General features: G+C 48.6%; 2 protein-coding genes across 3 annotated transcripts; both read right to left on the bottom strand.

Moving 5' to 3' along the window:
- Positions 1-488: 488 nt before the first annotated feature.
- Positions 489-3,493, bottom strand: LOC140574483 (uncharacterized). The gene is made up of 4 exons (XM_072694332.1): positions 3,445-3,493; positions 3,304-3,348; positions 2,856-3,007; positions 489-1,199 (listed from the first exon to the last, which is right to left on the bottom strand). Exons 1-4 carry the CDS (start codon positions 3,491-3,493, stop codon positions 489-491), a joined length of 957 nt encoding a protein of 318 aa, XP_072550433.1.
- A 2,033-nt stretch (positions 3,494-5,526) lies between these two features.
- mcm7 (minichromosome maintenance complex component 7) lies at positions 5,527-14,471 on the bottom strand. 2 transcript variants are annotated; one of them, XM_072694257.1, is made up of 15 exons: positions 14,319-14,471; positions 10,807-10,886; positions 10,544-10,708; positions 10,321-10,445; positions 9,940-10,120; positions 9,715-9,852; positions 9,409-9,558; positions 9,151-9,265; positions 8,910-9,041; positions 8,716-8,799; positions 8,415-8,626; positions 7,997-8,262; positions 7,618-7,786; positions 6,174-6,283; positions 5,527-5,900 (listed from the first exon to the last, which is right to left on the bottom strand). In XM_072694257.1, exons 1-15 carry the CDS (start codon positions 14,347-14,349, stop codon positions 5,690-5,692), a joined length of 2,169 nt encoding a protein of 722 aa, XP_072550358.1. In that variant the 5' UTR covers positions 14,350-14,471; the 3' UTR covers positions 5,527-5,689. The 2 variants fall into 2 exon arrangements, with proteins under 2 accessions (XP_072550358.1, XP_072550359.1); XM_072694258.1 differs by lacking the exon at positions 14,319-14,471 and adding an exon at positions 12,783-12,926.
- Between the last annotated feature and the right edge of the window lie 128 nt (positions 14,472-14,599).

Genomic DNA, 14,599 nt, shown 5'->3' with positions numbered 1-14,599 from the left:
ACACTTTCTCATTCACATACACACTCTCATATACGCTCACTCATTCACATACACACTCTCATATACACTCACTCATTCACATACACACACTCATATACACTCACTCATACACACTCACTCATATACACACTCATATACACTCACTCATACACACTCTCATATACACTCATTCATTCACATACACACTCATACATTTGGACAGTGTGGGGAATTTGGACACTAAATGTTAAGAAATCAGAAACACGCCAGAGTGAAAATCAGAACTGAGTTTATTCTTCATTTCTTTATTTTACATTTTAGTTTCACACACACTGAAACACACCATGGACAGGCACAGTTAGAGCTCAACATAGAAGAGGATAAGAAAATGCCCTGTGTGTGTATTAATGTGTGTGTGTGTGTGTGTGTGTTCTGGCTGTGTTGGTTTCCCAGGTTACCTGAACAGACACTTCTTCACAACACAATGTTTAAACTGTTTACTTGTTTGTTTATTTGTCGGTTTGGGGGGAGGGGTATGTATAGCGCTGGGGGTCGTACAGCTCTGACTGGTAGTACGGGTAGTACGGGTAACCGTAGTATGGGACAGGGTGTTTCTTAATTATGGGGGCGGGCGGGGCAGGAGTTGACTCTTCCTCCTCCTCCTCATCATCTTCCTCGGGTGGGGGAGCTGGAGGGGGTGGGGCAACCTTGCCTTTGATGAGACGGGGTGGGTTATCAATGAGACAGTCAGGGTCCCAGTACGGGTCGCAGTCGTATTCCATTCCCTTATACACTATCGGTGCTGGGGGCGGGGCAACCTTTAGGGGCAGGGCAACCTTTTTGGGTGGGGCGGGGGCTGGCGGGCCCTCAAGCTTGCAGGTAGGATGGTAGCGGGGGTCACACAGCACAGGTACTGCCCCTGTGGGCATGTAGACGATGTGCGGTTTGCAGAGAGGGTCTTTAGCGTTGCACAGGTAAACAACGTCAGCCTGGGACACAGGGGCCGGGGGGGTGTGGCCTTTAACCGGGGCGGGGGCCTCCGGGGCAGGGAGAGGAGGAGATGGTTTGCAGTTCTTGTCTTTGGCCGGATCACATTTGGGCAGCGGGGGCAGGACTGGAATGCCCAGTTTGCTCTGGTAGTACGAAGCGTTGGGGCCGTAAACTTGCTCCAGGTGACGCATCTGCTGATAGAGCATCCTGATCCGGTCGATCTCGTACAGCTGCAACACAGAGCAACACCTTACACACTCTCCCATCAGCGCTGTGTCCCCTTACACACTCTCCCATCAGCGCTGTGTCCCCTTACACACTCTCCCATCAGTGCTGTGTCCCCTTACACACTCTCCCATCAGCGCTGTGTCCCCTTACACACTCTCCCATCAGTGCTGTGTCCCCTTACACACTCTCCCATCAGCGCTGTGTCCCCTTACACACTCTATTCTGCAAAAGTTTGGGCACACTTGACCAAATAACTATACAAATCATTTTGTGCAGTAACTCAGCCTCTGCATTTAATCAGACATAAAGACTGGATTTTCAGTAAATCTTTACGTACGCTGTCTTTCATAAGAAAAATAGAAATCATCAGCATGGCCTATGCAAAAGTTTAGGCAACCTAAGTGTTGCAAAAGCTTGTATTTTTAGTCCCTGACAAATCAGCTCTGAAGCAGGTCAATAACAGGTCAATCAGCTGAACTTTACAGACTTTATAAATGATGACTCTTCAATCACAAGCTCCTCCAAACAACTGTCTAAAGATCTGGAAACAAGTCACTGGGAGCGCTGAGAGGAGATAACCATGTGCTTTCAGCTGCAGGTTCGGCAGTGCAGATTAAGAAAAGAATATTATTAGTGATTGATTATGATTATTAACAAAAGGCAGTTCAGAGGAACTGTGGGTGTCAAGGTGAGGTTTGGAAGACCAAGAAACTCTCAGAGAGGACTAAGCATGACTGCATGAAGGGTTAGGGTCAAGCTACTGGTGCACTGTTGAACTGAGCCGCATTGCTTGCACATAGCGCTGGACGTCATGAGCTCAGGTCAGCATCAGCATTAATCAAACCTCTGACTGGACTGTGGCTGATGAAGGGTTGTAGGAGCTGCACGGCCATACACACAGTAGTGTGTTTTTACTGAGACAGTACATGACACACTCACACACACACACACACACACATTCACTCCCTTTTGCCCAGCTCCGCTCACACAACCATAATCTTCATGGAAAAGTCACCTAATGTTTGAAGTGCTGCAGAACAGCTCATTTTGGAAACAAGTGCTGTGGATCAGCAAAAACAGCGTTCAGAGAAAAATGACCCTGTCAGCGGTGAAGCATGAGGGTGGGTGTGTCATGCTTTGGCCAGTGGTAATAATGCATAGGTGAAAATGGATTCCACAAAATACCAGCAAATTCTGAATGCAAATATCAAACCATCTGTTAAAATAATTCTGCTACAGGATAATGATCCACAACATCTCAGATCCATCATGGACTACCTGAGGTGACTCAAACTGAAGCTTCTGGATCAGCCGTCACAATCTCCTGACCTCAACATCACAGAACATTTGTGGTTAGATCTTAAACAAGCTGTGGAGCCAAACGACCCAAGATCACCACAGAACTAGAACCTTCAGTGAAAAAAACATCTACAAGAACTGAAAGACTAGCTACAGGAAGTGCTAACAAGCTTTTGCAGAAGGGGGCGCTACTGAGTCATGACTCTGTTAAGGTGTCCAAACTTTTGCATAAGCCACACTGATGATTTAAGTAGATTAGCACAAGTTAGCATCACATGCTAATTGGTGGGGGGTGTATTGCTGTTTATTTCCCTCTCTCTCTCTCTGCTGTTTTGTAAGTGTAAGTGATGCTCTCTCACCCCCTCCGTGTGGCCGATGCTGCTGTAGTAGCGATAATAAGCCTGGAAGTCTGGAGTCTGCCGGTGCCAGCGGGGGTCCACACTACGGCGCCCCCGAGAGCTTGACAGGAAACCGTTGGCCTTCTCAGCGTCTATACTGACTGGAGCCACATCTGTGGCACACACACACACACAGTGAGAGACACACACATTATTGGTGCTGCTGCTGTAACTGCTGCATCATTTAAGGTGGAACAGACAATTCCAGCAGGAAGCAGAAGGAGCCACCCTCAGCTGCCTCAGCCTCTCAGCCTGACCTAAGTTTTATGGGAGAAACTGGCAGAATTACATTTTTATCAAAACTGTTGTTTTAAAAGTGTCTGATTCCTGAAAAGAGGTGAGAACAGGTGAGAACAGGTGAGAACAGATGAGAACAGGTGAGAACAGGTGAGGGTTTTAAACTCTTTACCTTCCTGTTTGATCACGTTCAGGAGAGACTTTGCGTCCAGCTGTCCTAAAACACAATAAAGCACTTTATTAATACTGATTCATTATTATTATTATTATTATTATTATTATTGTTGTTGTTGTTGTTCTCTGGTAGACTTACTGGGCAGCAGCGCAAAGTAGCACAGCAAACACAGCAGTTTCACCACCATTATGACTGTGGACACACACACACACACACACACACACACACACACACACACACAGCTGGTCTCAGGAGTTCACTGGAGTTCCAGAGTTAAAGTCACTGTAACAGATCTTATTTATAATCAGATTTAACACTTTGATGTCTGCCATGTTTATAGTGTTTGATCTCTCAGCTTAAAAATTTCATCACTTTATTACATTTCAATAAAAACAGAAATTCTAAATAAAAGCATAAAAACTGTCTGATAGAAACTGATTAACCACCCCGTTACGGCATCATCACTTTAGACCAATGAAGAACAGATCAATTAAACTCTCTAACACACTCTCTCGCTCACACACAGTCCATCATCATCATCAGTAATATTAGCTGTACATGAACGTAAAGTTTAAGTAATGGTCAGTAATGGTGTGTGATGGTGTGTGATGGTCAGTAATGGTGTGTGAAGGTGTGTGATGGTCAGTAATGGTGTGTGATGGTGTGTAATGGTCAGTAATGGTGTGTGATGGTCAGTAATGGTGTGTGATGGTGTGTAATGGTCAGTAATGGTGTGTGATGGTGTGTAATGGTCAGTAATGGTGTGTGATGGTGTGTGATGGTCAGTAATGGTGTGTGATGGTGTGTAATGGTGTGTGATGGTGTGTAATGGTCAGTAATGGTGTGTGATGGTGTGTAATGGTCAGTAATGGTGTGTGATGGTCAGTAATGGTGTGTGATGGTGTGTAATGGTGTGTGATGGTGTGTAATGGTCAGTAATGGTGTGTGATGGTGTAACTCACCCGGTCCCTCAGAGCCGCTCTGACCACTCAGCTCCTCACAATCACTTTATACACACACCCTGCTGTCAATCACACAGCAGCACACATGGGATTCGCTCTTCCAGATCAGAGACCCTGCCCACCACTCCCACACACCCCCACACAAATACACACACCCCCACCCCTACACAAAAATACACACACCGAAGCGTTTTGCTTCTTAAAGCGTTTTGCTTCTTAAAGTGTTTTGCTTCTTGTAAACAGAGCCACAGTTAGGGTTAGGTTTAAATTTGAGTTACTGGTGTTCAGTAAGGTTTGGCTGTGCTCATTAGGATTTAGTGGAGTACAGTAGGGGTTCACTGTGTTCAATAAGGTTTGGCTGTGTTCAGTAGGGGTTAGTGGTGTTCAGTAGTGTGTGAGAATCTCAGCAGCTTCTTCTGATGCTTGTTTTAAATAAACGTCAGTTCAACTCTTTTCAGGGTTCTTTATTTGAACAAAACCGTGTTTACTGAAGAACAGGTTGTTTAACGCTGTTCTGTTTTAATGAAACGCTGCGGACGAAATGAAGTCCAGTTCAAACGGACTGAGCAGATTCTCCTTCCTGTTCCTTTCCCACTCTTCTGCTTTTCTGATTGATTGTGGGACGGGATCATGTGATCACCTCGTGTGATTGCAGTATTGCGTTGGACTCTGGATGTGAGTTCAGTGAAATGAGCTGTTATTCGGGCCGGGTTTTAAGAGCGGTCCTCTGAAGACAGCTTCAGTTTCAGATCCTGTTTAAGCTTTTATTGTCTCTGAGCTGCAGGTGGTATCCGTGTGTGTGTGTCAGGGCCTCCTCTGTGGGCTGTAATCAGGGCTTCTGCAGCTCCTGTGGAATGTGAGGCTCTGGTTTACAGTCTGTCTTTAAGCCCTGAGCACAGCTGGTGTCCGCAGACACTCGGTTACCTGCGTTTTACAGCGTTTCTGCAGGACGTGTTTGAGTTTTACGGGGCGGCAGAGAAGCCTGTCAAGCTTTAGCCAGCGGGCTACTGTGCTAATTAGCGCAGGGGTTAGCAACATTTCAGTGTGTCCTGCTGTGCTGAGGGTGGGTGTGTGGATGATGGAAACTCAACGCGGCGCCTGTGTTCAGTAGATCAGCTCAGGCCTCAGCAAACGGTCTAAGCTCTCTCCAAGCCGTTTAGAACAAATCTAGATTTCTTGGGTAAAACGGGAAAAAAAATCCTGTGTTAAAATGTTTAAAAACACACCGGTGGAGAAAACGAGGAGAGCAGAGACCGAATCTTATTTACAGGTTTTATTTCTCAGCATTAATTACAAATTAAAAAGCAAAACATCAAAAGTGGAAAGCACTTAATAAGCAGCAATTCCATAAAGTCCACAACCAAAAGTGTGCAGATACAGCCGGGAGGCGGAGTCACAAAAGCAAGGGTGTGTGTGTGTGTTCAGATGAAGGTGATGCGTGTGCGACCCTGGTTGATCTGCCACACATTGAGTTCCTCGTATTCGTCCAGAGCCGACTGGAACTGAGCCGGAGTGAAACCACGTGACACACACTTTTGCTCCGCCTCCGGCATCCGCACTGCCTTCACCTTCCCGCCCTCTCCTGCCAGCTCCCGCACCAGAGAGAAGATCACATCTGCTGGCCGCTGAGTCCTACACACACACACACACACACACACACACACACACACACACACACACACACACACACACACACACACACACACTTTGTTTCACAGCTTTGAAATTTCCAACGTGCCGTTACTCAATCAGTAAATACTATTCTTTTAAGCTTCACTTAGGGAAAAACAATAATCCTCACCTACTAACAATACAGGTGTGTCTGTCCTGTCTAGGGTTGACTAACTGTTCCAACACATTTAAAGGACTTACACAGGAAGCACGCACACACACACACACACACACCTGGTGGTGGTGGATTTGTCAGCCTGTAGAGAGTCTTTGCTCATCTCCATCAGTCTCATGGCTTCATTCACGTCTTCCTTCTCCACCACATCCACCATCCGCAACCGTGCCTACCACCCACACACACACACACACACACACACACACAATAACACTAGATTAGCCCATGATTTTTTTTTTTTTTTTAATGCAGTACACGCGTGTGCATGAGAGTGAGTGTGTGCAATAATACACACACACACGAGAAGAGAGTTGTGCCGGCACTGTCAGACCGAGACAAGTGCAATGCCTAATGGGAAAGCCAGCAATTGCCCAAGTCTCCGCCTCTCAACACCAGCTAGTCTCTATTGGCTGTGTCTAGCTGTGAAGCTCTGCCCCTTCAGCGTGGATGGGTTGGGTCGAGGTGCGGTCAGTTTTGCATGGGTTTGCACAGCGGTTCTGATGAAGGCTGACTGCCTACCCCGCAAAGCTGACAGACACCACGACAACCATGGACTTCACATTCTGCAGCAGAGATTAACAGCACCCCCTGCTGGTGACTGTGCTGTTTACAGGACAGTGCATCCTCTGTGCGAAGACTCTGACTGTGTGAAGTGCAGCTGTGTGTATGGAAGTGCTGGCTCTGCAGTAGGCGTGTTCAGCTACCTGCACAAACAGCACTTTTAACACCCAGCAGCCCCAAAACCTCCACCTTGATTTTACTGTGACCCACTGGAGCCGTGCTGTTCTGATCCAACCCTGAGAGTTTAATGGAGTGTGAAACAAAACCCTTTCAGTGATCCGGAGTAAAGAAGACTCAGCACTCATTCACAGCAAGATAAACCTGCAGCTTTACTTTCCCCTCACAGAGTTCAGCACCACCGGAAACACTAAAAGCTGTGTAGATCCAGATGAAATAGAGCTTCACACCCCCAACCAGCTCTACTGGCAAAACTTGTGGACTGGACAGCACTTCACCCAGCATTTCAGTCACAAGCACAACACTACCATCTTCCCCAGTAGGTCTGTCGTTGTACAGCTTTACCAGCAGCCTCCATCTCCAGAGATGAAGGGAATCTTGTTACTCCTGAGATTACATGCACCACCTACTGGGCCAGTCCAGAAACAACCTAACATTCAGTCAGACGGACAGAAGTTCTCCTCCTGGACATACAGTCAACTAGGGCTAGATCACACTGAGGTTCCATTAGTATTGTTCATGTACAGAGTGAGCTGCCATTAGTCTTATTAAAGCCATGTGTGACTGACACATTATCTAGCTGTGAGGAGAGGAACATGCCCATCAGGAGTTAGACAGCTGTGACTGTGTCCAGCGTGTGAAAGAAGTGCCCACACTGCGGTAGAACTAAACACACTACCTGCACTGTAAGCACTTTACCACACACCGGTCAGACTCTCACACAAGTCTGCACCAGTCATAAATATGCATGTGTGTGTCCCTCACCAGTGCCGTAGACAGACGCAGGATGGACAACAGAGTTCTGGCAGAGGTGAACGTGGTGTCTTTGCTCACTCGAGCCTCCTTTCTCATCTCAACGTAAGCAGCTGTGATGTAATCAGCGAGAGCCTCGGGAACCACCGGCTGCCTCTTCTTGCACTTACTCAGATACCTCCTGCAAAGAGAACAGACCCAGCATCCATCAGAGAGATCCTCAGTGTTCATACGCCCTGTTAAGTCTGAACCCCTCCCCAAAACCCTAACCCTGGACAGACTGTGCTTTATACAGCATTACTGCGAGCCACTGCAGAGACAGGAAGCTGCAGGGTCAGTTCAAATATAGTGAAACCCAGCGCAAGACTGAGAACCGCAGGCGTGTACACACCTCATCAGCTTCATGTCGATGGGGGTGAAGTGTGTGGGGGGCTGCTTAGAGTGCTGGTGGACATAGGTGATGTGCTGGGCCAGACGCAGGTCATTGTCAGTGTCTGGTTTATCCTGGATGAGCCACAGCAAGTCAAAGCGGGACAGCAGTGCAGCTGGCAGTTGGATGTTCTGCTCGATGGTCTTGCGTGGGTTATAGCGGCCGTACGCCGGGTTCGCTGCCGCCAGGATCGAACAGCGCGCATTTAGCGACGTCATGATCCCGGCCTGAACAGGAAAAATTAATAATGATTAAAATATGCACATTTTCTAACACCTGAACGCTAGCTTGGACATTACCACCTTAACTAGTCTGAAACTCTAAGAACCTGCAGAAACGCCATCCAACACCTCTGGCCAGTGTCTAGGCACTCTGTTACCTTGGCGATGGAGATGGTCTGCTGTTCCATCACTTCGTGGATGGCTGTGCGATCGGCATCAGCCATCTTGTCAAACTCATCAATACAGCACACGCCCAGATCAGCGAGGACCAAAGCCCCACCCTCCAGAGTCATCTCCCCAGTAACTGGATCGCGCATTACAGCAGCCGTCAGACCCACACCTGAGGACCCACGTCCAGTCGTGTACTGACCTAGGGAGAGAGCGCACAAGAGCAAGACAGTGAGTATAAAGACGCAGAGCAGCAAAGTAAGAGTACACAGACACTGAGGAGTCACTCACTGCGGGGGGCCAGGCGGTCGATGTAGGACAGCAGTTGAGATTTGGCCACACCGGGATCTCCCATCAGACAAATGTTAATATTGCCTACAGAGACAGACAAGATGAGAACTCTGCCTTATCTGAAACAGTGCTGAGAATATAGTGCATGTGTATACATGGGCGGTAGAGGCGACACTAGTGAAGGATGATCTGACCTCTGATCTTCATCCCGCGTGGTGCCTGTTCAACTCCGCCCACCAGCAGAAGCAGTAGAGCTTTCTTAACGTCCTCGTGGCCGTAGATCTCTGGGGCAATTGACCCCGCCAACTTCTCATAGAAATCCTCCTCTACACACACACAATCACTATTCAGTCAAGATCTACATCACTGGAGATACTTTAGAGAACTCAGCACAGCGGAAACAGCAAGCAGAAGGTCCAAGACTAATCCAGACACCTGTGATCTGCCGCAGCTCCTCTTCACTCAGGTCTTCAGTGCCGAGTTCATCATCCTCAGTTTTATTCATCAGAGTCACACAATGAGCCTCCAGGTACGTCTCCGAAAGCAGACCCTGAAAACAGTGGGGTCCATTACATCGATCATCTACACTGAGGGGCCATCATGGTCCTTCCACAGGAACGCTAACCACAGTCTGATCGCAAGCTTGTATGTACAGTGTGTGATGCTGGCAAGGGTGTTTACATGCACTCTTACCTGCACAGCCTGTCGGAAACCGGAGCGAAGAAGAGGGAGGAAGACCCCAGAAACCGCCACGTGATCTCCAGGCTGCACCAATCGAGTGTTCTCTCCTCTTGCATAAACAGTCATACTGCGTGGGATGTTCCCCACCGGAACCTGGTCACTCTGCATTAGAGAGAGAACCAAGAGCTCACTAAAGCATCTCACCAGCACAGACCGTCCAGAGTGGTATTATTCTGGTTTGGAGCATTTGCATATTTTAAACCTGGACAGGTCTGTGGCCGATGAAAGCATGTTAAATCAGAGCTCATTAATACACACATGCTCCTGGATCCGCAGCTCCTGAAACTTGATGAACTTTGAGCCCCTGGTCTGCAGGTAGAGGCGCCCCCCTGACCGGTTAGTCACACACTCCTGACTTGGACACATGATGAGCGGCATGAAGCTCGGAGACGCAATCTAGAAAAACACCCCCAAACAGGTTACACGCTTGACACCTAGCCCCACCCCAGAAAATCCTCAGTCACAGGTTCTAAAATGCAGTACCGGCTGGTATGTCTCAGCGCCACACTGGTCACATGTGTACGTGGCAACTGCCATCATGGGCTTGACCTCGGTTGCCCTGGTAACGATGCCCCTGACTGTAACAAGCTTCCCAATGCTGTCTGCCTTCACATCTCGCACGACCTTCGGCTTGGAGGTGGAGGGAGGACGAAAATACACCTCACTGAGAGAGAGGGAGAGAGAGATTAACTTCAGGTGTAAAAGTGTGGAGTTTTCAGGACTTTGCTCTGAAATCCACCAAAACTGCAGTCCCAGTAAACTCCCCCAGTCTCTCCCTCCCGCTGTTACCCATCCCCAACCCTACACTTAACCCCTCCCTGGTAATGAGCCATTAATCTGACCAGGATAGAACATCACACTCACAATCTCCTCATCAGCTCGGCAGGGTACTGGTTTCTGGAGTCACGGGTGTCCGCAGGGTCACGACCCCTCGTCTCCATCATCAGGCGGTGCTCGATGTAAACGTCCAGCGCATCTTTCGCCACAACCTGGAACACACAAAATTCAGCAGCTGGACCAAGAACGCCAGACTTCACTGCTTGCTCGCTCGCTCTCTGTGTGTGTGTGTGTGTGTGTGTGTGTGTACCTCTCGTTCTCTGTACTCAGGCAGCAGCTCATGAACTGCATCTGCAAACAGTGTTGTGTAGCGCTTTGTATTCTCACACACACTCTCCACCAGCTCTGGATACTCCTCAGCTACGTCATCCAGGTCCACCACCAGCCCCACCTGCTCCCTGTGTGCCAGGGACACCTACGAACACACAAATGCGATTAGTTGGACTTGAGGGAGAAGCTCCTTCATCTGAAAGAGGAGGACACTGTAGGTGAAGGACAGGAGGGCTCACTTACCAGCTGAGCTCCGTATTTAAACACCTTCTTCCCAGAATCATCTTCAGAGTAGAACTCCTGCAGAAACCGCTTACACTTCTCTACACACACACACACACAGACACACACAGACACACACAGACAAGTTCAGAGAAAAAAAACAGCACTCTAACTAAGTCAAGCAGAAAGTCTCAGCAGGGCCACTGCACCAAAAGCTATTTGACACATGAATGGCGCCCCCTTGTGGACAATCTTGCTAAGCAGTCACAGTACGGAGTTAATCACCAAACTTTAACCATAACAGTGGGCAACCCGCTCCCTCAGTCTGTATGCAGAGCCGCAGTGGAAACTGAGCAGCTGGCAGTCATGTGAACTGCGCATTAAGAGAAAATGGGTACGAGCCGTAAACTCATAAGAAAAGCCATCAGTGAGGCGTGAGTCTCAGATGGACGTGGGCTGACTGGAAACAGGAGAACTTCTTGCTGCTACTATAAACTACTGAGCTTCTTTCTCTTCAATGTTTGCAGAAAAAAAAATTCTTAACAGCCAATCTCTGAACAGGGTATTTATCATCGTCTTCATTAGGTGCAAATGCATATAACCTCAGGCAACCTGCTGCATCAGCTGCTGAGTCATTTGGTAACGGAGCAATTCATAAGCTGATTATTCAACTATGAATATAAATAGTGGTTTGTTGCAGCCCTAACCCTCACTGTAAAACCCAGCTGAACAGCCCTAACCCTCACTGTAAAACCCAGCTGAACAGCCCTAACCCTCACTGTAAAACCCAGCTGAACAGCCCTAACCCTCACTGTAAAACCCAGCTGAACAGCCCTAACCCTCACTGTAAAACCCAGCTGAACAGCCCTAACCCTCACTGTAAAACCCAGCTGAACAGCCCTAACCCTCACTGTAAAACCCAGCTGAACAGCCCTAACCCTCACTGTAAAACCCAGCTGAACAGCCCTAACCCTCACTGTAAAACCCAGCTGAACAGCCCTAACCCTCACTGTAAAACCCAGCTGAACAGCCCTAACCCTCACTGTAAAACCCAGCTGAACAGCCCTAACCCTCACTGTAAAACCCAGCTGAACAGCCCTAACCCTCACTGTAAAACCCAGCTGAACAGCCCTAACCCTCACTGTAAAACCCAGCTGAACAGCCCTAACCCTCACTGTAAAACCCAGCTGAACAGCCCTAACCCTCACTGTAAAACCCAGCTGAACAGCCCTAACCCTCACTGTAAAACCCAGCTGAACAGCCCTAACCCTCACTGTAAAACCCAGCTGAACAGCCCTAACCCTCACTGTAAAACCCAGCTGAACAGCCCTAACCCTGCCTAGAACACGCAGGGGCTCGGTTTTCTAGCCCAGCGTTACTGGAGGACATTAGTTAGGCTCTCACTGAGATCTATTTTACTCAGACATTAAACATTTAATCTCACACACGAGCATCTGACCATTTAACCTAAATGTGTCTTAAAAGGGCTTAAAAGGGTTAAATCGAGTGCTGTAGATCCACACACAACGGGAGCAGGTGCTACACGACAAAGGAGAGGCTCCCATTGATAAACAGCGGTCACGTGGTCTGAACCCTCCCCCACGCGCACGAGAAAAACACAAGGCGTTAGTGCGTCACAACAGGCTGTAGTACATCACACACATCAAAGGCCTCTTAAACATCAATAGTCGCCTGAACCCGCTTAACAGTCAGAAACGCAGCTCAGGCTGGAACCCGAACCCGTCCTCCCTTCAGCAGTGCCGCGGTTCCGCTCAGGCGCCTGTAACTGCTGCGCTGTTTAAGGTGGAGCGCAGAGCCGGGATCTAGCGCGCGCGCGTCCAGCCTCGGTATTAAAGCTCAGAACTTCAACTTTACCCTCAGACTACATCCACCCACACACTCCATCTTTACGGTCCGGACTCCCAAAACACGCACTGCCCCCTCCCCCTCCTTTTCTGGCTAAGCGAAAACAACCTCGTTCCGCTCCGGATACGAACCGCGGAGTGTCCGGAACTCGGTGGACGGGCGCTGTGCTCCTCTCCGCCGGCCGGGCTGTGTCTGAACACCGCTGTAAGCGCGCTGTAAGCGGGGAAGGGAGAGACGGAGCTCCGCGCTCGGTCCTGTTTTTGTAAACAAAGAAGCACATGGCTCCCGGCCTTTTCACACACGCCGTACCCCTCCGCGCTGCCCCGCATAGTGCCTCGATATACAGAGAACCGCCCCTTCCCCCCTGTAGTCCAGCTTACTGAACACGCTTATAATAAGCGCTCCTGTACCGTTAGAACATGGTCCAAAATTAAGGTTCACTGTGCTTGTTTTAATTGGCTCCTGTGTTTATCACCCCCCTCCCCCACACCCCCCCCTTAACAGATATCGGGGCTGCTATTAAGCAGACCTTATATTGGGGATTAATGTGGACTTGCAGGCCGACAGTGAATTCTATACTGGAGAACCGGGGCAGACAGAATGTCTGAAATCTGCGATGTAGCGGGACTTCTGAGCAGAACTCGCACACTGGTTGTAAGTGTGTGTTCCGTCCACTTACTCCACGTGCTCCTCCGCGCGCCACACGCTCTTTGTTTTACGGCTGCATCCGGGTAACCCACTCTAAACGAGTCATCTCAGTCGACTCTCACCAATTTACTCGACTCAGCTGAAGGAACACCATCGAATTCATAACCGAAGGAGGAATCATTCGCAGTCGCTCAGTTTAAAGCAAACACGTTTAAGACGTTTGCTGCCAGTCTGGTACGGTGTGATTTACATGTAGTTAAATTGGTGGGGCTTATTCTAATTTGAATAAAGTACTCCTTCTGGATCGGGCACGTAAACACTGCGTAGCCGCTAAAAGTCCATTAAGTGAACCGGCTCAGAAGAACCGACTCGTTGATTCGTGCATCCGGGTACTGCGGGTCGTCCACAGCGCAGTGGACTCTTCTGGGGAAACTTTTGGTTCACATTCGTCAAAAACACAGTTAATGCATTTATACGCTGTAAATGTGCAACGAATAGTGACCAGTGAGTGCTATCCGGTTAATATCGCCTCTAAGAGGGAAATCTAGCTAGTCCTTAACTTAGCCTACGAACAATGAACCGTGCTAACGTTATAGCTGACTAAGGCTCAGGACCATTTAATCGATTAGAGAAACTAATTAAATCACCAGAGTGAGATCGGGTGAAAATGCCCATCTCGAACATGAAGCCGAAACAGTCGACGGTGGGAAGCTGCAGCTCGCTTTTAGGACTCCGTTCCACCTTAAATGGCGCGGCAGGAACACTGCAGCAGCCGGAGGCGCCAGAGTGAAACTGCTGAAGGTTAAGGTGGAACGGAGACAAACTAAAACGCGACCTGCGGCCATGTGTGATGTTATCGCCTAATAGCATCGTTTTACACAAAATTAAGCATTTTTGAAACTACAGCGCATTATTGCAGCATAGTTCAGTTTAACAACGATAACAGCAGCCCTTCCGATCGCCATTTTCTGCTCACACTCCGTAACTTTCTTCCCCCCCAAGTGATAGGTGACCCTTACCTTTCTCGGCTAAATAATCCTTCGGTGCCATTTTCAGACGATGTTTTTGAGGCTTAGACCTCTAAAAAGCTCTCTCCCGCCAATAAAGTATTTATAAAGATGACTTTATTAAGCGCTGTGTCTCCACAAACGCGCAGCTCCACACAGCGAGGTCTGCGAAAACTGGCGGGAGTCTAACCACGCTCAGGACCAATCAGAACACGAGTGTACCAACGCTCCCCACCAATGAAAACGCGAGGACTCAGCTGTGTTCCACCACTCAGCGAGTGATTCTTAGAAAA

This window comes from Salminus brasiliensis, chromosome 12 (assembly GCF_030463535.1).
Source record: "Salminus brasiliensis chromosome 12, fSalBra1.hap2, whole genome shotgun sequence".
Taxonomy (NCBI): domain Eukaryota; kingdom Metazoa; phylum Chordata; class Actinopteri; order Characiformes; family Bryconidae; genus Salminus; species Salminus brasiliensis.
Note: the sequence above shows the minus strand (reverse complement) of the source record. Positions and strands in the feature narration are given on the sequence as shown.